The sequence below is a fragment of the Athene noctua genome, chromosome 10 (assembly GCF_965140245.1).
Source record: "Athene noctua chromosome 10, bAthNoc1.hap1.1, whole genome shotgun sequence".
NCBI lineage: Eukaryota > Metazoa > Chordata > Aves > Strigiformes > Strigidae > Athene > Athene noctua.
Genome location: NC_134046.1, coordinates 1,214,658 through 1,237,673, shown reverse-complemented (window position 1 = coordinate 1,237,673; position 23,016 = coordinate 1,214,658). Strand labels below are relative to the sequence as shown.

At 46.3% G+C, this 23,016-nt stretch overlaps 1 protein-coding gene across 5 annotated transcripts in view; it reads right to left on the bottom strand.

The window, feature by feature from the left end:
• Positions 1-23,016, bottom strand: part of MGLL (monoglyceride lipase) — a 116,914-nt gene that overhangs the window by 53,901 nt on the left and 39,997 nt on the right. For 2 of the 5 annotated variants that reach the window (XM_074914690.1, XM_074914691.1), the window contains exon 3: positions 7,789-7,927. In XM_074914690.1, the coding sequence (XP_074770791.1) occupies positions 7,789-7,927 (139 nt within the window). Of the gene's footprint in view, positions 1-7,788; positions 7,928-8,137; positions 8,215-8,497; positions 9,289-23,016 lie in introns of those variants that run through there. The other 3 variants (XM_074914693.1, XM_074914692.1, XM_074914694.1) reach the window with 3 other exon arrangements.

Genomic DNA, 23,016 nt, shown 5'->3' with positions numbered 1-23,016 from the left:
TCCCTCGTTCTGCAAGCTTCAAGCTTGATCAAGGAAGAAAGAAAACATACAGAGCAAGTCCTTTTTATCACGGGTCAGAAAGATGGCTGAAAAACATCAGTAATCTTTCTTGCCTACCAAATCTATAGCAGTTTGCACATTTTCTCCTCACCCATCTATACATAACACTGAAGCAAACGATTACTACACTATTACCACTTAGTGTCTGGATTTAGCCCAGTTGTCAATATTTTGTTTCCTTTTTTTCCCCTCCTCTTTTCTTTCTTTTAAGGGATTGCTGCTGAGAAAATTTACTTGTAGCTGAATAGCAAAGAGCAACTAGTACATCACTCGGCAGATTTTTTTTAAAAAGCTCTCTTCAACCATCAAGCACTCTTCACCCACCAAAACTTCAAGGAACAACTTACTTTCTCTTGCAACTTTCATCTAGGGACTCCAGACCCAATTTATATCACTTGCCTGGATGATTACACCCAATTTTAACTGAGGAAACAAAAGCGCAGAGAAATTGAGGGTCTGATTCTGTACATCACTGATCTCGGTGTCACTGCCTAATGACTGTCTTGACCATGTGTTTTGCCTGTTCTCTGCTCCTCATTGACTTCTTTATTCTGTTTTCTGACACTAAATTTTCTAGGTCTAGCAAGCTGCTTTTACCATCACTTAGTATGGGAGGATTCAGAGGCTCCCATCATCAAGTGAGCGCCTGCCAAACGAAGACAGCTCCTGGCTGGAGAGCAAGTGTCTGTCACGCAGAAGGAGAGTCTCTTTCATCCCCGTGGAAGTACTCATCAAGTTTGGTGTTACTCAGGGTCCTGGGACACTGAAAATGGTACATGGTTGCTACTGCAAAAATAATGAATTCCTTTGGATGCAAATATACTGCATCTGTCTAGGGGAAACAAACGCATCCCCAGGTAGAGTACACTTCAACCCATCCCCTCTCCTGCCCCCAGCTGATGTGGGCAGCCCGTGGGAGCGTGCCTGAGGCAGGCAAGTCTGACCGGAGTGCTCTGGCCACCAGGACGGCTTCCACTGGCCATTCCCTGCCTGGCCCCAAGGCCACACCTCAGTACTGCTGTCTGGACAGTGAGGCTGGGCAGCTTTGAGATGCCTTCCTGACACCACCACCCAGTGACTCCCCCACCTCTGGTTGCTTTAGAAGATGTTTATGGCTGGGACTAGCCCAAGGTTGGTATTTGGGACTGTATCACTATTTCTATTCCAGTTAACATAAGCAAAATTTTATCGGTCTACAAGAAGAAACCCTAGGAGAGATACAGTTTTAATGATGTCGAAAGACTTTACCTACCCTGGTGCTGCTAATTTCCTTCCTACAGAATACTCAGCCATACTGATACAGCGTCAGGATGTCTGTACTGGTAGAGTACAGGCAGGGATTTATGGGTATAGTTAAGGATATAACTGGGGTGTGATGAGGTAAGTGATCTGCATATGCACATCTTATGAAATCTCATGAGCAGGAGGCAACACTATCTCCTTGGCTACTTAGGACAATCAGTCATTTGCTATCAGGGTTGTGTCACATCTCTTGGATAAGGGACAATAGGAGGTTTAAAACACTGATGGATTCCATTCAAATGGAAGCACTTCAGGACAGTGGCACGCCTGAACCTAGGGAAGGCAGCTCAGCCAAATGTGTCTGCAGGGACAGCTCTTGGAACAATGCGATTTCCCTAGGAGAACAAAGAGATCTGATGTTTATCCTTGCTCTGAAAAGCACAAAGCCAGAGCAGCTTGAAGGGAACTTGCAAGGAAACACAGGTCAACCCCTCTGCAACAGGCATCTAGAAAAAATACCCTCTTCTAGCCAGTACAACTATACCAGCCAACTCTTGTTGTAGATGTATTCATGGTGATCTAGAAGAGCCGCTGTGTGCTCCCAGGGGATGTTCAAGAATGCTGAAGAAATTAAGGCAAGGAACTGTGTGCAGCTGGTTTTATTATTTTGTCTAAACCTACACATTTCTTGTGCTAGTGAAGTAAAGTGCTCATGCATCGGGAACCCTGGGAAGGTTGATGAGTTTATCTACTTCAACTATTGCATCACTGTCAACAAATAACCGGTTTAGAGCGCTCCCAGTTTGATGAGCTGAAGAAAACTTAGGCGTCAGAGTCTGAGAGGAGAGCCAGTGCAGGGTCTGCTCAGGATGAAGAGACTTGGAGGGACAGGCAGGGCTCTAACTGCTGTCACCAGCTAGGGGACCCACAGGGTCACGGTACAAAGCCAGTACTGGCCACCACAGCTGTAATCCCATTAAAAACAAATTAACTGTTTGCATGGGAGAAGCAAGGTTTGCTTAGCCTTCACCCTCTGGCAGAATCATGAGCACAAATTAAGCTTTTCAACACAATCTCAAAACCATTTTTCTTCCCTTCTCCTATTTCTACCTCTACCTCTGATATTCAGGGTTGGACAGCACCGCTTCCAGGATTTCATCAGGGCGCACACTGAGAACCAACATTGACTCTGCTTCCTCTGCTGCTATCTCAGGGCCAGGATGAAATTTTACTGCTTTGAGATTCACAACAGGGAGCTCCTAAAGTCACCTTGTTCCCACACACCGATGTCACAACGTCATACACTTGTGCTCAGAAGCTGATCCTAACAGGGCAATAATCAAAAGGGACACGTTAATTACAATTGTTATTCCCTTGGTCATTTGCCCTTGTCCTTGGGTTCTGCAGTATAAAAGGCAGATTTGCTTCTGTTGAACATTCCTGTAGGGACTGAAAAATATTAACCTACTAAAAAAGCCTGTTGGAAATATCTACAGCAAGAACCAAAGCTGCTTGCCTGTCTGTCAGGAGTCCCTTATGTGAAGCTGGTTTGCTAACCTGCACATCCTCTGGAAATGCATCAGAAATCAGAAAAGGTTGCTCCCACCCACAGTAAGACAGTGACACGGAGCAAAGTGAACACAGGCACTGAAGGAACACTTCCATGGCTGATGAACAGAAGGAGGCTTTGGACTGCAACAGCAATCCAGCAAGCGAAGCCTAGAATGTTGACTCAACAATGATAATTGTTATTTCCCCTCTGCGCCACGTACGATGTGATCAGACAGGCAGAGGGAGCTGAATTCATCCTCCGACAAACTGTGCTCACATCAGTCACTTTGCACCACACAAATATGGCCCTTGTGCGTTAGTTTGGAGTTGACCTCATTAGTACAAACAAGTGTTCTTCAAGAGTGACACTGAATTAGACATTCCTTTAAGTATTCCTAGAGATAAACACCACACAGTATAACGGAAGACATCATAATTAGTGACTTGATTCCCTTTGGTTTGTTTATTTATTTATTTGCTCATTTTGGAAGGGTCTGAAAGTCAAATTCAAGTTTGTCATCTGCTCATGCTGGGAGCTGTGCTGTTCTTCTGGAAAAGCCATGGAAATGCTGGTAATGAGGTGCCAAAATCAGCAAGCAATAGTCACAATTTAAGGGCCAGTTCAAATATAAAGGCAGTTTGTATTTCTGCACCACAGGCGCTTCTGCAAAATCCTTGGGGAAGAGAGAAATAGATTTGCTCCTTATTGGCTTGGCTAACATTAATTGCTAACAAGTCAGAACGAACGACAGGCATTTTTCAAAGAGTAAAACAAATTTACAAAGTAAATAGAAAAGCGGGTGCTTTTTGTTTGTTTAATTTTGTATTTTTAATCACACTTGTCAGGTGTAGAACTGGAAGAACTCCTACAAAGACACTGTTTACTCAGACAATTGCAACTCCGTTCACTTAAACCATGGCCACGACATCTGAAGTTGAGCCAACCCATTTTAGCATTACATTAAACCCATTTACATTAAAAATGTACCAGGAACACGTGTGACCCACACACGTCTCAGCTTCAGGCAGCCTCCTCAGGCAGACTGCTTCAGCTCCTGGCAATCATCTATGTGCACCTCGAGAGCACAACATAATGCTAACAGACAGAGAATGACTTCTGTTTGACAGATGAGGAAGCTCAGACACAACGATGTCTGGAAGCCACATTTTCAAAAGCATCCTCAAACTACAAGTGTCTCGAGCTCCAGGTCTCCAACCCAGAGTGGCTGATCTGCAGGAGGAGAGTCGAGCATCACTTTGTCTGAAGCCACTGGTGGCTGCAGGCTATTAGCACCTTTGAAAAACCTACTCTGGGTCAATAAATCTTACAGGGTTTATTTGAGGTCAAGGAGAGGGGCTGAGAGTGTCCCAGAACAAAACGTTTGTGTTTATCTAAGCAGTGACAGGAACAGCTGAGGCATCCAGAAGAGGCTACAGGGATACAGAACAGAGGGGAAAAGAAGGTCATCTCTGAACTTCTCCAGGCCCTTCAGGGGCCTCAGAGGAAATGTCTTGACTTCTCCTCCCAACTTTCCTTCCCCTTCCTCATCCCACCTCTATTCTTAGCAGCTTTGTCTGAGGGCTGGGAACGGAGCATGGTTTCTTAATTCCTCACTCCTATTACCTCATATTTTGACTCAGACCGCTCAGGGTGGTGGCAGAGGTTTTAGCCTTGCATGGAGCTGGTTTTGTTTATATAAAGACCATTTTCCCCTTAAGTAGGATTTTCTTGGCTACTGGGACATGCTATAGGCATGAGATCAATTTGGTTTGGTACCAACGATTTACTTCCTCCAAACAACATTACATGGTCCTGAAAATGCCCTGCCTTGCCCAGATCTTAAGCCCTGCATTCACTATGAGCACTCAGTGCCAAAGAGTCACCTGTTTTTAAGCTCCACAAATCCTGCTGTTGGCACGATCCGTGAAAACGACACCAGAACATACTGCTTTCTCTTCCCTGCTGCATTCCGCAAGACCACTTAATTATATTTTAAGATGAAACTGGCCCAACAAGTTGGGCAGCTTGCAGGGCTGCTGGCTGGGGAAGTCTCTCCTGCGTTACAGCAATAGATGAAGACACCCAGTCCCCAGCTCTGCTGTCAGGAGTGACTTCCCACCCAAAAAACAAGTGGAAAACACTGTCCCCCTCCTGCTTTAGTCCCATTACTACCTACTCTATCTACCCCATCTAATCATTATGACATCGGAGTGCCTTTGTGTGTCAGCTTCCTGTGAAGTAATCACCTAAATCCCCCTTCGAAACAAAGCGGACCCTGCTGAGGAACTCACAATAGGTGCCTTTCACTCGCAGCACAACCTTGGCCTCGGTGGCACTTACAACAAAGCTTCCATATGTGCACCAGTTTGGGCTGATCAGTCAGATCAACACCACACAGGATCAGAGCCCGGGTATTTGTGAGCACGAAGCCAAAGAGCCTCACAAAATTTCCCCATCTTCCTGGCATATTGTGTTTTGTTGTTTTGGGTTTGTTTGGTTTTTTTAAAATATGCTATAGCACATTAGTCTGCCACAGCCTTTATCCACCTTTGTGGGTCTGCGTGAGGAGATAAAAGAGAAGCACCAACTCCGAGGGGCGATGCCTGTCAGCCGGCCCCACTCCCACAGCCTGCCTAGCCATTGTTTGCTCTCCCACCCCAGGCTAGGGCCACGTTTTAATTTTTTCCTTTGGCAGATATCTCAGTTTCTTCCCCTTCCCGGGGCAGGGATCAAGGATGATAATTTCTATTCTAATAGAAGGCAAGTCAGTGATAACCTTTGGGCATCTGCAGTGAAGAGGTATTTCTGTGGCCCTAGCTGGGATTAGATGCATAATGGATCAATGAAAGATCCCACCGTTTGACAGCTATAGCATCATTCATTAGCGTTAAGATTTGAACCTGAATCAAGTTAGAAGATTGAAAGAACTGCCTTCAGTATTTGAAACAGAATAAACTGTGACAGGCCTGCAAAAGTCCCCTGAGGCGTCTCTCTTTCTCTCCCTATACATATATATATAGATCACTTTTGCTGAACATTTAAAATTAGATGAAAGTTGCTGAGCTTCTACATATGAAGCAGAAAAAGCTGAGCTACTTATGAAAAGTGAGAGGGGGAAAAAAAAATGTATTTTTGGTCTGCCTATCAAAGCACTTCAAGAGCATCCTTGACTGTAGGATCCAGGCACTAACTTGTTATTCACTCGCTTACCATCTCTCTCATAGATAACAATGCAAAAAGAGCTAATAATAAACAGTACACCCCCTCCTTATACACGAACAGGTAAATGCAAACACACACCCGCACACACACACACTTAGGAACCACTTGTAAATGAGCAACATTGATCCCCATCCACTTTTGTTGTCACAAAACTAGGGCAAGCTCACTCTCAGTTAACTGCTTGGTGCACAGAACCCTAACAAAAATTAACTACCCAGAGACTTAGACGCCAAGTTTTAACTCTCAGCTCTTTACCACTCTTTCATTTCCGGATCAAAGACCCATCCATTCACTACTAAGTTGCTAAGAAATTAAACATGAAAAAAAGAAAGCAATTCTGCAACTGGGTGAAGACAGTTGTGGGCAGTTAATGATTAATTAGCATTATAATACAAGACAGCCTGGTTCCACAGCAGAAGCTTGTTTTGATAGCATTTTTTTTCTTCTGTAGAGGAAATCTTCAGGTTGGCACAAAGACTATGTAAAGCATCGGTGCCAAAAACTTTCCTCCTTGCTTCTGAAAGGCAGTGCGTATACGTAACTATAAAGCACTCTGTGGACCAGGTGATCTCAAACCAAGACCCATGTCCTGGAGCCCAACCAGCACAACAGAGATACAGTGGGGTGGCTGCACTGTCCTCCCTCCACGGGCAGTGTACTTGGGTGCTTGCCCACCTCCCAGCTCCATGTTATTGCCACTGGCCCTCAGTTTGGCAGGTATAAAACCCAAGGCCAGCTCACTTGGACCCGCACCCATCCCTCAGCACAGCTGCAGGCTGACTTGAACCCAGGATGATGTCTAACCTGTTGGGTGGTCAAGGAAAAAGTTTAACTCCCCACTACAGCTTCAACAACTTTTTTCCTGTGACTGTTTTCTAGCTTCATAAAATCAACATAGCTTTTCCTGTTGGCTTGCAGAAAAAGAAAACAATAAAACAATATCCAGATTTTTAAGAAGTAGTTACCTTTGTAACTAGCGGTAGCATAAACACATTCCAAGACAGCAGCTACTGGGAGGAGGATGAAAGATCATAACTATGGGAGGAACAGAAACAGCTTTCTATAGCAGATCATAATCAGCACAGAAAGCTATTACAGAAAAGGGATTATTTAAATTATGACAAAAACATAAGAGAAATTTTCCTCTCTGGTTCCTTGTCTGTGTTGATTACCGAAGTCAGTTTTGAAATCACAGTTGCCAGTGGAAGAGCTCCCTTAATCATTTACTAACTATAAATAATTTAAAACCCCCGAACAGTCAAAAAGCAATGCAGTCAAACCATATCCTGCCTGTTGCCCTGAGATTCCATCTGCTACTGTTGAAACTGAAGTCAGATGCTGATGTTTAATTTGTTGACACTGAGAAAATCAGCAAGAGCAGACATCCCTAACCCGCGGCCCGCCCCTCCCCGGCTGCCTGTGCTATTAGTCTGAGGATAGTTGTTTGTTGCCAACAGGCATCAGGCACCTGCACGCGCCACGCGGTAGCCGCGCGTGACATGACAGCAACTCCCTATCTGTAAGGCTGGCTGGAATGAGGAAAGGTTTGGAGAACAGTCTTTGATCTCTCAGGTGAGAGAATTTCTCTTAGTGGCTCTGTAAAGCTCCACGCACACAGACCTGTAACACCAGTCAAGCTATAAATAATAACTACACTAATAGGGTCTTATTTACTGATAGTAAAAAAAGGACATTTGCTTGGAAGTGCTCACCTGGGAGTTGTTGCTGGCTTCCAATACCTGCAGAAGAGATACTGCCCATCAGCATTGACGATGTGGGGCAGGTCCTTGTATGGGATGTTCTGAGGACTCCGCTTTGGCGAACTTTCCTCTGGCATCCTGGAGGAATGACCTGCAAGGTGTTGGAAGAAACGAGACGTACTTTAAAACAGGTGAAGGCAAGCGAGAGGCTGATGGGCTTGGTAGCCACAGACATTGAAGAGAGTCAGCCAGTGAGGCAAGTGAGCACCACTGATGGAGGTCTCCCTCCAAAGCGTCAGCCAAAAAGCCCCCCAAATCTTTAAAACAGAAATGTAGCATTTTGTGTTCAGAAAAGGCTCACATTTTGTGTGAGGGCACTGGAGGGGGGGAAGGAGGGAAGATCAAGCCACCATCACTAGTTCATTACAGCTTTCTCTCCCCCACTTCTCCCATCTGTGTTTATTTTGCATCATTTTGTGAAACGGATCCTAAAAAGAATATTTTAGCTGCAATCAGGTGCAGATTGTGCAGCAACAGCTACAGATATGAAAAGACAGCTGCATAAAAGATTTATCTCTGCCTTAACATCTCCAAAGCGCAGCAGAGGGGACGCAGCAGAGGTATCTGCCACCGTGCCAGCATTAAGATCTTCCCTGACATCTCAGCCAGGAGGGTGGCGGCGGCGGGGAACGAAACATTTCCAGGAGAATTTGCAACAAACCTGTTTTCATCCTGTGCAAGGGTTTGCATTCTAGTGAGGAGCCGGCATCGCAAGTCAAAGGCAAGCAGAGAAGGCTTTTGGCATCCCGCTGCGGAGATGCATTCACACTCCGCCAAGCCCGCAGCCCCCACGGTCCCCGGCGGGGGCCCGGCGGATCCCCCCCGGGCGGCTCCGGTGCGGCGGGCGGGCAGCGCGGGGCTCGCCGCGGCTCCTCTTCCCGGCTCGCTCGCTCGTGGAGGAAAGTCGCTTGGGTAATTCACCACTTCTTGTTCATCACTTTTTTTTTTTTTTTTTTTTTTCCTTCTCAAACAAATTGCGTGTGTGGGCTGAAGTGGCGGTGGTGGGAGGGGAGGTTGGGAAGGGTGGGGGAGAGGGAGGGCTGACGAGCGGGAGGGCTGCAGTCCACTTTCCAGAAGCTGCTGCACACACATCAAAGGCACCTTGAACACATGCAGCTGGAGCGGCTCACAAAGTTCCTGCCGCTGCAGGTTGTTTGCAACTTTACTTCCTTCCTGCCACTTACTGTTCGGAGGCCGCGGCGCCGGGGGGAGGCGAGGGAGGGGGAGACCTTTTTCTCAGAGCGATCCCTGCTGCGAAGCCATCTCGCGTGGAAGCGCAACTTCCCCAGCCCCTGGCTGCCGGGCGGGGAGCGGGAGGGAGGGGACGCGGGGAGGAGGAGGAGGAGGAGGAGGAGGATCCAAGCACCGACGCGGTCCCAGGTCGCCAGCCCCGCGCGGCGAGGGGGGCAGCCGCCCCGCTCCCCCCCACCCCACGGCGCGGCGGCCCGGCGGCAGCGGCTGGGCTGGGCGCTGGGCTCTAGGCTGGGCTGGGCGCTGGGCTGGGCTCTGGGCTGGGCTGGGCTCTGGGCGCTGGGCTGGGCGGCGGGAGGTGGGGGGCTGGTGGGGAGGAGCCGCCGGCCCGCGGGTGGGCGCTGACCGGCCGAGCCTCCCCGGGGGCCTCCCCGCTGGCCTCCCCCGGCGGCGGGGGGCGGAGGGGGTGCCGGCGCCGGGGCTCCCGGCGCAGGAGCGGGCGCGGGTGGCCACGAGTGGCCCCGCGGGAGCGTGGACGGCTCTTGGAGGCGGAGGGCAGAGCGGGGAGGGCGGGCTGGCGGCGGGGCCTCCCCCGCGGAACCGAGCCCCCAGGCCAGCCTTCGCGTGCCGAGGTGCTGCGGCCGCTCCCGGGGCTCCGCAGCGGCGGCGGCCTGGGGCGTTGGGCTGCGCGTTCCGAGGGCACCGAGCCCCGGGCTCTGCACCCGCCTCGGGGCAAAGGCAGTCGTGAGTACCGCCCGTAAGCGATACACGCATCCCCGAACCGTGCCCGAACCGCCACAGATTATCTGTGCAGCAACATCGAGCTCTACTCGGTGGTCTATCACACGTCCAAAAACTGTCACCGCAAGGTTCCCCAAAGCCAAAACAGCTTCCCAGCCTTACGCACCCCGATAACCGAGTTCTCTCATTTAATGCTGGTAAGCACTCAGCATTTATTGAGCACTTTTAAATTGCTTATATTAAGAGCACAGATTCCCTTTACATCAGAATAATATTATAAACTGTAATTTTTACGTATCTGCCTATACTTTGAGGTCTCAGGCCAAGAAGAAGCAGCTATTAACAATATTTTTTAAAGCAATGTGCTGCTCATTGAGTCCAAACCTGGAAACAAAGGCTGAGGGAAGGGAAGAAATACATGCTAACAATAATAACAATAAATGCAAAACCTCAGAGATGACCCATATAAAAATGGAAATCAAAACCAGATTTTTTTCCTTTTCAGTGTCATTTATATTAAACGCCCTAGGGGGGGTTTAGTTATAAACGGCAAAAGCAAAATTACATATTCCTGTAACTGCTATTGTTTGGAAAAAAAACCCAAACCCAACGTTTATGGTTGTTTATAATGAGCGAGATTTAGGTCAGACGGGGTCTGAACCTGAGCCCTGGGAGCTGCCCTCAGAGGTGTACAGTTTGCTAGGCCTGCGACTGTCTAAGCACGGGTGGGTGGAACTAAAGAGCTATCACAAGCCAGCTCCAGAGTTGGAAGAAGCAAGGGCATATATATTTATTTAAAGGATACAGATCAGATAATAACCGGATTAAGAAGAAAAGAAAGAAGGAAAGAAGCCTCTTCCCCTGCTCCTGGCTTATCTGCCAGGAACACTTGACTGCTTCCCTGATGCCAGGAACAGGCTCCTCTCCCGCTGTGGTGCCGGGAATATCCCAGTTCCCAGGGCCACAGAGAGGTGGGGACAGGCAAGGAAAAATGTCTTTCTAAAATAGCATGTCAAAGAAAATAGCATGTCAAAGAGAATGACCTTTGTTGGGGCAGGAGGGTGAGATCCTGTCTCAGAGCCTGCCCCGGCCAGCGCAGATACATGACTCCCAGTGACCTCCGTGTAGCTGATACTGGAGGCAGCAGGTCTGTGGTCCAGCCTACGCGCTCTGCCAGGCCCAGATTCCCACCACTGCCCAGGAGGGGGATCAGCCGGCCCCTCCCTCCCTTCTCCCCAGCCTCCCTGAGCCCCCAGGAATTTGAGGACGTTTCTTCTCATCAGTAGCACAACCTCCTCCATCTCGTGATAACATCGCACAAATGAATGAGAAGCAACTACTGACTAGTTACCGTATTATTTTATGGAGTTTAAGCTGCGAATGAAAAGCCACCTGAGAAAACTGGGCTGGGTCTGAAGAATTCACCTAGCTGATATCCGAACAATATACAGGGCTTTAGCGGAGCAATTACTGCACACCAGCTCCTGTGAGAAACCAAAGGGATGTCTGAGCGTGCAGTATTTATGAGACTGTAACACCTTCTCTCGTCTCAGTGGAGCGAAATACATTTTGGAAATACAGTTTAAACTAAAGCAACTTCTTAACAAAAAATAGAAATATACTTGGTGAATCTTTACACTAACTCAGTAATTGCTTAAGCCTTGCAGGGGAAGGTGTTGGGTTCATTAAAGGCTGACTCCTGCTTAGTTTAAGCATCTCCATTGACTCCCAAGGTATAAAGGATTACACCCTCAAATAAGGCAAATTCTAGGAAATTAATAAATTGCTGGAATGGCAGAGAAAACACATGTAATGAAAACTTGCTGTCACAGCAGGGGGAGAGAGAGAAGGGGCTAGAGAGAAGAGAAGGGTGAGAGCAGGATGGATGGGAGGCAGCATAGCGGGCTGGCGTGTAATTCTGATGATGGGGTAAGGGAATGGGATAGGATTTTCTTTGTCGCTGGGCTTTCATTCACAAAATGAGTTTTTAATGGATCATATCCTGTTGGCATGCAAAGCTGAATAGACTGCATGAGATCCTTGTGCTCTGGTTGAAGATACCACACTCTTAAATTGCAAAGGAGTATTTTTGTTTCAGAAGTGGATTTGACTGGGTGTGGGTGCTAAACCATTTGGGATTCTGCTCACCAGGACCACAAAGAGAACTTTTGCTGACAAGAAGGAGGTAAAAAGTAATAGAGGAGGAGGACGCAATAATAAAATATCTAAGAAGTATGTGATTATGGAAGAATCTGCTCCAACAGAAAAATGCTGGAAGTTACAGTAGTCAGGGAGCAGCTGGAGAGAGCAACAGCACAAGCAGGGGAGCGCACGGGAAACAAGGGGACATGAAGCATGAAGAGGAAGCATTAAAATCAGCTGAAAAGCAAAGAAGCCAATGCCACTAAAGCTGTCAGTTTAGAGTCATCTTTTTGGATCTGCCCTTCTCTTTGCCTACTTTTAAAAATTTATCCCTAGGCAGAGTCCAGTCACTCAGCTTTACTTATTTGTGTAATCTGCCTTTGCTTGCCTGTTGGTACTCCTGAATGAGACATGTACAGGAGTGGGGGCTGGGATAAACTGCGCTCGTTTTCCTGGGAAATAACAATTTTAATGTCTTGCATCCAAAAAAATCAACTTGGTGTCAGGCAAACTGGATTGAGGAAGGAAATGTTAAAGGACAACGTTTTACTGATCAGGTTAAGCTTAATAGTATCAGGAGAAATTCTAACTAGTTTGGCGTTGCTCTGCAATTCTGCCGTCTCACGTACCTGTTCACAAATCAGTGCCAAGTGAAAGGGAGAAAGGCTGAAGGGTTAGCGCAGGAATATCTGAGCATCACAGAAATTGCTTGCAGGCTTCCACTGATTTGTTGCCCATCAGTAATTTCACTTTCCCTAATCAGTGGGAATAGAATTATTAGATTAAGCTACAAGTGGTTTAATACCCCTAGATGCAAACTATAGTCAAGTAATAAAGTATTTTTACCATGTAAATGAAAATAATCAGTGGTAAAAATAGTCCTAATTTTTTGGTAGGTAATAAAAGTTCTGCAAATCATGCTGTCATTAGAAGTCGCTTACAAAGCTGTGACTGCAAACAGTAGCTGTACGAGTGAAGTGATTAGTATCTTGCCTGTGCTCCTTATTTGACAGGACCAAAAATACACACTTAAAAATACACTCTTTGAATATAGGTTTCAGTCCTTTAAACTGATGTATAAAAGATGACCCATCCTACATAGATGCTAATTTGAGAGCTGGTTGTTTTTAATTACAGAAGCAATACCCGTTTTGTTTGGTGGTTCATTTGGTTTCTTTAATTAAAAAACCCCCAAGGGTATTAATACCGGATTCCAAGGCATTCTTAGCATGAAATATATAAAAGGCATCCTCCAAAGGTAGGAAACTCAGAAGGGGGAAATTCTGCCCTAAAGTTTTGTCTGTAGAGGGGAAGTTGGTAAGAGTTATTCTAGCATTGCTCTTGCTTGAGAATAACTCTGCCTTGGGAGTAAGTATGTTTTTTACAAACGTCTGGACCTGTGTAACCTTTGCAGTGTCCCAGCAAGGGAGCTGCTCCGCACTGGGCGCTGCGGGGAACAGCTCGCGGGTGTTCTCAGGTGCAGAAGCCCCGGGTTTATAGAAATTGCAGTTCAGGATTGCAGGACGCGGGCACTAGAGGGCACAGCCACAGCTCCTCTGGGCATGGGGATCTGTTAGCCCTACCACATTCCCTTTCCTCATCAATATTTTTTTTTTTTAAATAATTTTCCACTTTAACATGAGAAGGTTTCCTTGAAACATCTGTCCCTTTTTATCTCTGCGGCCCAGTATCGGTTTCTAAATAAAAGTTCCCTGTGCTGGTATATATTGGTCTAATTTTCCCTCTGGACTCACATCACGAGAATAAACTTCAGTGGTTTATACCCTGGACAAGCAGATTGCTGCAGCACTGGAAGGGAAACCCTGTCCTTGTCACTGTGAGGACAGCCAGATTAACGAGTCTGTTGTGGGTTCACATTTTCTATTTTACTGCGATACGACTGCATGTAGCCAAATTACTATTTGTAGAATGTTGGTCACCTCAGCAGAAACAGGGGTTTCATGGCAGAAAACATAATTAAATGGTGTCTAAAAGGAAAAGGTTCTAAGCTTTGAATTTTAATATGCATAAAAATCATAATAAGACAACATTATAAATTTTCTCTGGATGGAATTATGGTCTCAATTTTGAGAAGTACCTGACCATTCCTTTCCTCATTTCTGTTACTAAGGATGACTGCATAATCCACTTTACAAACCCAGCATCGTTGTATCAGGACTAAATAATACAAAAGATACAGCTATTCTGCCGTGGTTAGAGTGGCGCTTTATTTTGGTAGCCAAACTGGAAGCATTGACTGGAGAAGAGTTATTATTGTGCCGCCTGGTTTTCTTGCTGCTTTGCGATTGACAAAGCATCATTTATCATGCTTTGCATTCCAATTTTTCTTTGCATGTTTTCCAGCTCATCATAACATAATTATGTTTCTGTTTCTTCCAGCCAGGGGCTGATACTTTCTTTTACTAAGACAACAGCTGCACTGCACAACCTTGATGAATCCCCATAAGGGTAAAATGTGTCTGTGGTGCTTGTTTCTGCCTTGGCAACCCAAATGTTCAAGCTCTTTCTTATGACAAATGCTGTTCTAAAATGCACCCAACCCCAGTGCTTTCATAGCATTTCTCAAAATGAGGTTTTATATTGCAATTCAGACTTGATATATTCAACATCCTGGCTGGTTTGTAATTTTAAAGGCTTCTTTTGTAACATTTCTTTTTATGGTGTTTATAGGTTCATAAACACTGAGACGGAATTTTAGAGGGCCGTAGTTACTGATGTGCAATTTATTTTTTGAACTAAATTGATGTTATGTGTGAAAAATCAACACAATCTGGAGGTCTGCTTTATGCTCCTAAGAGGCATTCTAAGGAAGCTTTCATGGTACAGGTGAATCATTTCCTTACTTGGCCTCAGTTGGTCCAGCCACACTGCAAGGTAAAGGTAATTATACCAACCTGATCTACGAAGCGCATTAACTGCTAGTGATGGCAAATGCTGTAAAAGGCATGCTGCATTTTTATTATTACTTACTGAGATATTTAATTCTAATTCAGTACTTTGAGCCTGAGATTTCAAAGTACTTTGGAAAGGAAGGACAAAATTTTTATTATACGGGGGGAAATCAGGACAGAGAAAATAGAGCTCAATGCTGGAGGCAAGCTGAGGGCAGAATCCATTCCTAATGCTCCTGGTTTTGTTTACCCAATTATACCATTGCTAACTCGCATCCTCTCAAAATCTCTGCATCAGAGCACTGTGAACAACTGAAGCAGTAACTTTTTCAGTCGTTAAAGATTACTCAGATTTGCAAGTATAGGGAGTATTGTGTCCTGGACAAAACCACAGCCTGGGTAACTACATTCTTCAGGGTGAAATTCTCCCTACAATTTTGCTTTCTGTCCTAATCTCCAGAACATTATTACTGCTGCCACCGTCATTTGAAGATTGGTTGTATTTATATATAAAAATTACAATAATTCTGTACACAGAGGCAAGACTTTTAACTCATATGATCAGCCCTGTTTACATCTATGTACACCGTGATGTAAGGATACTTTGGGACATTTGAGCACAAGGGTGTGTGTAGCAATGTTTTAGCCCTGTCCCCCGTATTGGTTGCTGATGTAACTGCCTGAAGGGTTCTTAGGTGCTGATGAAAACGGCACCTGCCCATCCAGGACTAACTTCATCTTCTACCCATGAACAGTGAGTACAATTCTGCTGTTGCTGGAAAAGGTAGCAGGCTTGTTGTTTTGGATATACAGTGAATGTGTGGCTCATGAACTTGCCTTCTGCTTTTGCTTCCTTATAACCCCATAGCAAATTCTTGCAGATTCTGCTCAGATTTATTTTAGCTGCTTTTTTTTTCTCATTTATCTTTGGTTTCTTTGCTCAGTCCACTCACACATGTTCAGTGTAAGATGTGCATTTTCTTTCTGATTCATGTATAGTAATTGCTTCCTAACATCTGCCTAGCAGATTTTGTAAGAAAAGTAACTCTGCAAATATTAAGAAAAAAACTAATGTATGAAATCTTTGAAATCTCTATTACCGGGGTTTGTTATCCACAGCTGACTGGATTCATTCCCAGCCAGGAAGCTGGTTCAGCAAAACAGCTGCATTAGTTATTTAACTGGAAGCCTGATTCTGCTCTTGTTCACACTGATGTAAATCAGGGGTAGTACTAGAGAAAATAAAGAATATCCCTAGTGCAAAGTGCATGTTGGAGAAAGAGTAAGCGTTATGGTGTGGAACAACAAGAGAATTCTAGCAGATACTCTGCCATCCTGGTATGAGCGTTAGGCAGTATCTTCACGTGGTCAGAAACCTTGTGCCAAACGCACTGCTCCCTCCTGGGAGCACTCTCCTATATAGATGCTGTGGTAGCACCAAGTGGCCAACAAAATTAAGGCCCAGTTGTGCTCAGCGTTGCACCCTAATACCAGGAATTCACATGGGACTTACTCCATACTAAGCACCACACGCGTTACTGTTTGCATCCGGTTTGTAACTGTTCCCTCTCGGTTATTTAATTTTTACAGTATCTGCCACAATTTACTTTATATCTTCTAGTGCAGGAAAACACACTGGTTTTCCTCCTAGTCTGAATTAATACATGTAATAACTAACCCAGAAGCACATGTGGAGAAAGGGGATGTCAAATGAGGAGCACTGCAGTGAAAAGGGGGACAGAGCATCCATAGGCGAGGTATTTCCTATGTAAGGCGACATTGCTGTATCTCAGGACAACAAAGGACTTTTCCCAGAGCCTCGGGTGCTCTAGAGATGGACATCTTCAATCCTCAAGGCCTTTAACACCCTCTGTATTTAATCTTACTGTAAATTAGGCATGCGCCGTTAACAACATCAAAAGTTACGGTATCTAGGAGTTCAGCCCCTCAACCCTCATCCTGTTTCCTCCAACACAAGATGTCTGTTATATCTTGGCTACAGTTGTTGATTCCCATGTAGCAAAAGTGTCTGTGGTTTTGTTTGTGCTTTGGAGTCACAAGCATCTGCAGTTGCTGCGGGCTGGTAATGTCAGTTCAGATTCCTGTTACAGAGCTGTCGATGGGGCTTCTGAACTCCTGCACGCAGGAACCTTCCAGCTCACAGTGCCATGCTTTGATACCAGCACGTGTTGATGATTTTTACTTGTTGACTCTTCCTAGTACCCTACTGAATCTTCTCTGAAGTTGCAGTAACTTTTTAAATGGAAATCTAAGGTTTGGAGATGCTGTCCTTTCAGGGACAAGAGGAAGCACTCAGCTCCTGGGTGTACATGTCTGCATGAAGCTTCCAGCATTCCCAGACCTTGGGAGGTTCTGAGGAAGAGGACAGCAGAGGGAAGGCTGCAAGGTCAGCACCTGAGCTAGAGAGCACAGAGCATCTCTTCCCCTCCTGTGCCGCGAAATGTGTGGGAGACACTGAGCAACGCGTGTGCCCGGCCTGCAGGGATGGGATTACAGCAGCGTCTATGCCTGGGTTTGAAACAGGGACAGACTCCCAGGCTGTGGTGCTGTGGGGCTCAGTCTGAAACAAGGCAGGGGTGAAAGCAACCCAGCCATGTCTGAGCCCAAACCGCCCTCTGCAGCCCAGGTCAGACACGTACCCCAGACTGCCCCCCAGCAGTGTCACTTTCTGCCATGGCCCATCTGCCTCCACCTCTACCCCAGTTTCAAATCTCTTCTGCAGCAAACAAGGATTTCTGGGGAAGACCAGAAAAATACCCTTTTGCTGCTTTAAAATCTGTGAGCATGAGCGATTCATTCAGTACAGCATCCCCTGGCCATTCATATCTATCTGATGATCAAATGTATTTTTAATTATCAATCTGAGGTGATTTTTTTTTTTTCACTAGACAATACCCAACTGCATTGTAAGAGCTGTTGGAAGTCAGCCAGAGAATTTGGCAGCAAGATACAGAACATTTGGGCTTTCAACACTTAGGAACATATGGAAAGAGGTTTGGAAGATTCCACATGGGGTGTAACTTGGAAGATGCTACATTTCTTCATTCTTTTTTTTTGTGGACAGAAGTAGAAGAAATTTAATTTTTTTGAAGGATTCTTATTCCCATTTCCTTTTCTATGATGTACTGCTACTCTAGATAAACCACTATGCTCAGTTGCAATGTTTGAGCCAAATCAGCTGCATGTTTATGGGCAACTGTAGATGGCTAATTAAAAGGGTGACAGTATTGCAGATCTTTCCAAGTTTTCACCTCCTAATTCATGAGATCCCTTGCAGATGAACTCACAAAGCTACAGTCTGGTGACTCAGATCATGGGGTGAAAGAGGCTATCTGGTGCCTGCCCTGAGTCAGGATGTGTGCCATTTACTGAGGTCTTTGAGGATGAGGCCCTGCTGGGGGGTCCATCCTGGCTCCCCGTGACCATCTGTCTCCTCATACCTTGACAGCCATGGCTGGATGGACAGTTCGGGCTGGCTGCCTGCCTCTGGGACAGGGTTTCATCACGTGGGTTGGAGCTCCAGCACTACACTGCAAATGCCAGCCACGTCTGGGGCGGCGGGGCGTGGGAGGCAGGGGCCACCTCCAGCCCAGTGCTCAGGACTGGACACGTACGAACTAGCATTGTCTCTGTAGGGACAGATGCCTCGTGCCCATGATGGGAGAAGTCTGTGTCTCTCCGAGTTACTGCCTCTGTCAGAAAAACAATGCATAGTTTGCTTCGTATTTGGTAATTCACCCACCATAACCACTGCATAAAAAAGGATTTTTTAGTGCATTTTTTGTGACATGGTTGTGTGCCGGGTTGGGGGGGGGTGGGGGGGTGGGGGGTGTCTGCAGCAAACACAGAGTTTATCGGGATACACAAACATGGATACCCTTTTTAATTTGCACCAATTGGCACTCAGGCCCTGCAGCTTAGTGAATACTAATTAATCTCTCTGACTGGTAGGAAAGAACCGTCATTCTGGTTTAGCAATGAGGGACAAAGGCCAAAGAGAGTGGTCGGGGCTTGTACGGAGTGAGAGATATAGTCCTAGCAGCCAGAATTACGGTCTTCTTTGGTGTCCCAAATAGTAAATCACCCAAGTTTGCCCAGGCTGCATCTGAACAGCCGGATGGAGGCACTTTGGGGCTTTTCCCTCAATCCCTGTCCACAGTAGCTCATTTCAGGGCAGGCTGCAGCTCTCGTCCCACCCGAGCGTTCAGGTTTCCTTTCCTCAGGAAGGAATAAGAGTGATGGGGAGGAGGTGTATGCCAGCTCTGCTTTCAGCAGGGAGCTGGAAACCAGCCCGGGTATGAATTGACTTCTGGGAATTGGGAAGCACTCTCAGACCCTGCATTTTGGTTCTAGGCTGAGTGTTTCTTGCCCACAAATTCATTGTGACTTTTTATCTTGCATTTTCATATGACAATTTGTTCAACACATGCAGTCAAATAATGACTAGACAGGGCAAGTTCCTGTTATTTCTTTGCTAATGGCATGCCAGGGGTCTCTAAGGTGTCTGCAGGCTATGGAAGGGGTAAGTGAAGGCTAAGAAGATGACACCTGGGGACAGGAACTGAGCATGGAGGAACTGGTGACCAGAGTGGAGGGAAGAGCATCTCCTCCAAAGGCATTCAAAGACCTGTGGCAATAGCTCTTGACTGACCATGTAAGTAAGGACAGAAAAAAAACAAAAGAAACCCCAAAAGGTAGGCAAACCCCAGATCGTTTGAATGGGATTTTAGAATGCAACCTCTGCCTTTCTGAATAAAACCTGGAAAAGATCAGGTGAGTTTTGATCATTTTTTAAGCCTTATATCCTGTGGCTTCAGCATTTCTGAGGGAGCCAAAATCTGATTTAGAATGTTTTAAATATTTTGCTTCCTCTCACAGAACATACTGTGAGAAACATTAGAGTTATTTCTACTTTCTGTGGCCATAATGGCCCCAAGTTCTGCTATTCTGAGTATGTACTTCCCTTCCTCAGTTTCAGTTTTGGTGTCCATTTAGAAATCTTTTTGACCCTAACACAGTTATATCCATAATTTGCTTAGAGAGATTAAAAAGCACTAAAACTAATGTACAGAACAGCTTTTCCACAAACCCCCTCCAGTTACATGCTTCTTTGCATCTCTATTCCCATCTCTACTGATGTAAAAGGAGAAAAAATGCTCTCCTATCAGCCCATTCCTTCTGTCCGATTAACTAGCAGCTATCACAGTTCACCCTATTACAGTTCCATTTCCAGAGGAAAAGCCCAATGGATGTTGAGCTCCTGGATTGTGGCACCACTGCAAAAAACTCCAGGTTTCTGTTAATACCAAAGGGCTGGCAGTACCTCCTTAATCAGGCTGGCTGTTCATTGGAAATCAGCAGATATTTTGCCTAAAAGCATCCAGCAGTGCAGTATAATTCAGTAATAACTGCTTATCAGGGGATCGGGAGGGAAACCACAGAAGAAAGACTGTAGGTGCGGTTAGAATCACTGGTGAGTAGTTGACTTTGGGGGCTTTCTTTTGCCTTTTTTTTTTAAGATCGCCTGAATTTGATGGGGACTCTTTCGTTTAAAAGACAGAAAGGTCTACAAATTAAGCAACATCTAGCTCCTAATGTGTGAAACCGCAATTTGCATACATCATGGCAGCAGCTGAGTCGGTCCTTATTACCTCCGTTGGAGTGTTAATTTAGCCACAACTTTCTCATTTATTTAAATGAAAAAGCAGCGGGTGGCTGGCACGCCACATTATCTGTCAGGCAACCTGGGAATCAGGTCGACAGAGCCAGAAAGAGATTTCAATTCAGAGGGACTGCAGGGGTGCTGGGCCCGGACCGGTGGTCACAGGCGAGCTCAAGATTGCCCTTGGTCTGCTCTAAAGGTTGACATTTACCCTAAGAAAAAAAAAAAAAAGTCAGTGTTGTATTGGACTGACCTAAGAGAAGAGATAGTAAGATTAAACTGGAAATCTCTCTGTTTCTGTTTTTTCTCTCCCTATGTATCCAGACTGGTCCTAACATAATACAAACAGAGTAACTGGCACTTGTAGAGCACCTAAGTGTGATGTGGCTCAGACCTGCCGTCCGGGCCTGACATGCTGCAGCTCTCTGCCCCAGCGGGAGGATGCCCGAGCTCTGCCCCAGCGGGAGGATGCCCGAGCTCTGCCTCAGCGGGAGGATGCCCGAGCTCTGCCCCAGCGGGAGGATGCCAGAGCTCTGCCTCAGCGGGAGGATGCCCGAGCTCTGCCCCAGCGGGAGGACGCCTGAGCTCTGCCTCAGCGGGAGGACGCCAGAGCTCTGCCCCAGCGGGAGGATGCCCGAGCTCTGCCCCCACTGGAGGATCTGCCCCCGCCGGAGGATGCCCGAGCTCTGCGCCCACTGGAGGATCTGCCCCCGCCGGAGGATGCCCGAGCTCTGCCCCCACTGGAGGATCTGCCCCCGCCGGAGGACGCCAGAGCTCTGCCCCAGCGGGAGGACGCCAGAGCTCTGCCCCCACTGGAGGATCTGCCCCCGCCGGAGGATGCCCGAGCTCTGCCCCCACTGGAGGATCTGCCCCCGCCGGAGGACGCCAGAGCTCTGCCCCAGCGGGAGGACGCCAGAGCTCTGCCCCAGCGGGAGGATGCCCGAGCTCTGCCCCAGGCTGTGGCAGCGAGCGGAGCCAGTGCCGTCACTGCTGCAGCCAGACTGGAGGTGGTGCCAAGTGGATGAACACACATCCAGAACTACTCCCATGTGGGAAGGAAAGCAAACGCAGGATACTGGTCCCCAGAACAGAGGCTGCCTCCCTCTCCAGGAAAAGAGGCTGAGGAGCGCTGGGGAATCGCTGAGGCGGGAGGAGCAAAGAGCCGTGACCATGCTGGGGAGTCACCTGTGGGCACGGAGTCAAGCATGAGGCTCTCCCCTTCTGAGCTACAGTGTTGTGCCACCGTTTAAAAGACACATCTGTGTAAAACTATGTGTTTGTCAGCAGAGAATGAACTACAGAACCACAGCAAGAGTGACAGAGGAGATGAGATTCGTTCAGCACGTTGGTTGCAATGTTTCCATGGTGGCAAAGAAAAACCACATCCTGATACCACCCAGAGCTTAACTGAGCTGATGGAGGTCTCTTCTGAAGTTCAGCTATAACTGACAGTGACTTACGGGTCTGCTTATTGCAAACCCTGGTGTAGCTTCACCTACGGGTAATTTGCATGCACCTGCCTCTCAAAACAGGTTTTCTGCTTCCGGATGAACTGTAAATGTTGCGTAGCTGTTCTCAAAGTCTGTACTCAGACAAACACACACTTGGAAGCTGGTCAGAGGTTTTTCCTAAAAAAAGAGTGTTTTTCCAATAGGTGAATCACTAGCAGTTGAGATTTAGAAGGGAATGTCTTTGTTCACACAACCCCAGAATGTACTGTATGACTGGTACCATACAAGAATTGTTCTAAGACATTAAATTCAACACATATGTCCTAAACACTGACACATTCGCATCAAACGTGTCTCTTCTGTCTTGACACCTACTTCTTATCATTGTTTTAAAATACATTGTGTTAAAAGATGGCCCATTGGTTGTATTACCACTGATATTCTTCCCTTTGCCATTAACTTAACAAAGTTCAGCAAAAACTTTAGTCTTCGCCCACTTCTCAGCCATTCATTTTTATAATTAAAATCACCATGACAACAGATAATGATATCAGAACGAAAGGATTACGACTTAATTACACGAAGAAGGTGAAAACAGGCTTGGCTTACAGCAGAGAAAGCTTTTAATTCTAGCAAAAATATCAGGGGCCTGATTCACTGCTGTGTTACTCCGTTTGTGTAATTACAAAGTGCAGCTGAGAGCCGCTCAGCAGTCGCCCTGCTGCAAGACGGGGTGTCCTGGTTAATTCAGTGAAGTGCAAGAGAAATATTCAGAATTTCATGAGCGATAAAAAGGAATTTGTCTTAAAAGCATTAGTTAGTGTTTTTGTGAAACAGGCTCATTATAGAAATTAGCTGAAGAAACACACCCATAAAGGAAATATTATTATTATTGTGATAGTGGAGAGATTTCATATAAGTAAAATTAATACCATAAACACTCCATGTTAACCATCACCATGCTATGAATTTTTTCCACTTGCCATTGAAGGCAATTTAGGGGATATAGTCCATTTTTATCAGAGCTGTGGCATTTCATCAGTTCACTGTTCCATCTTGG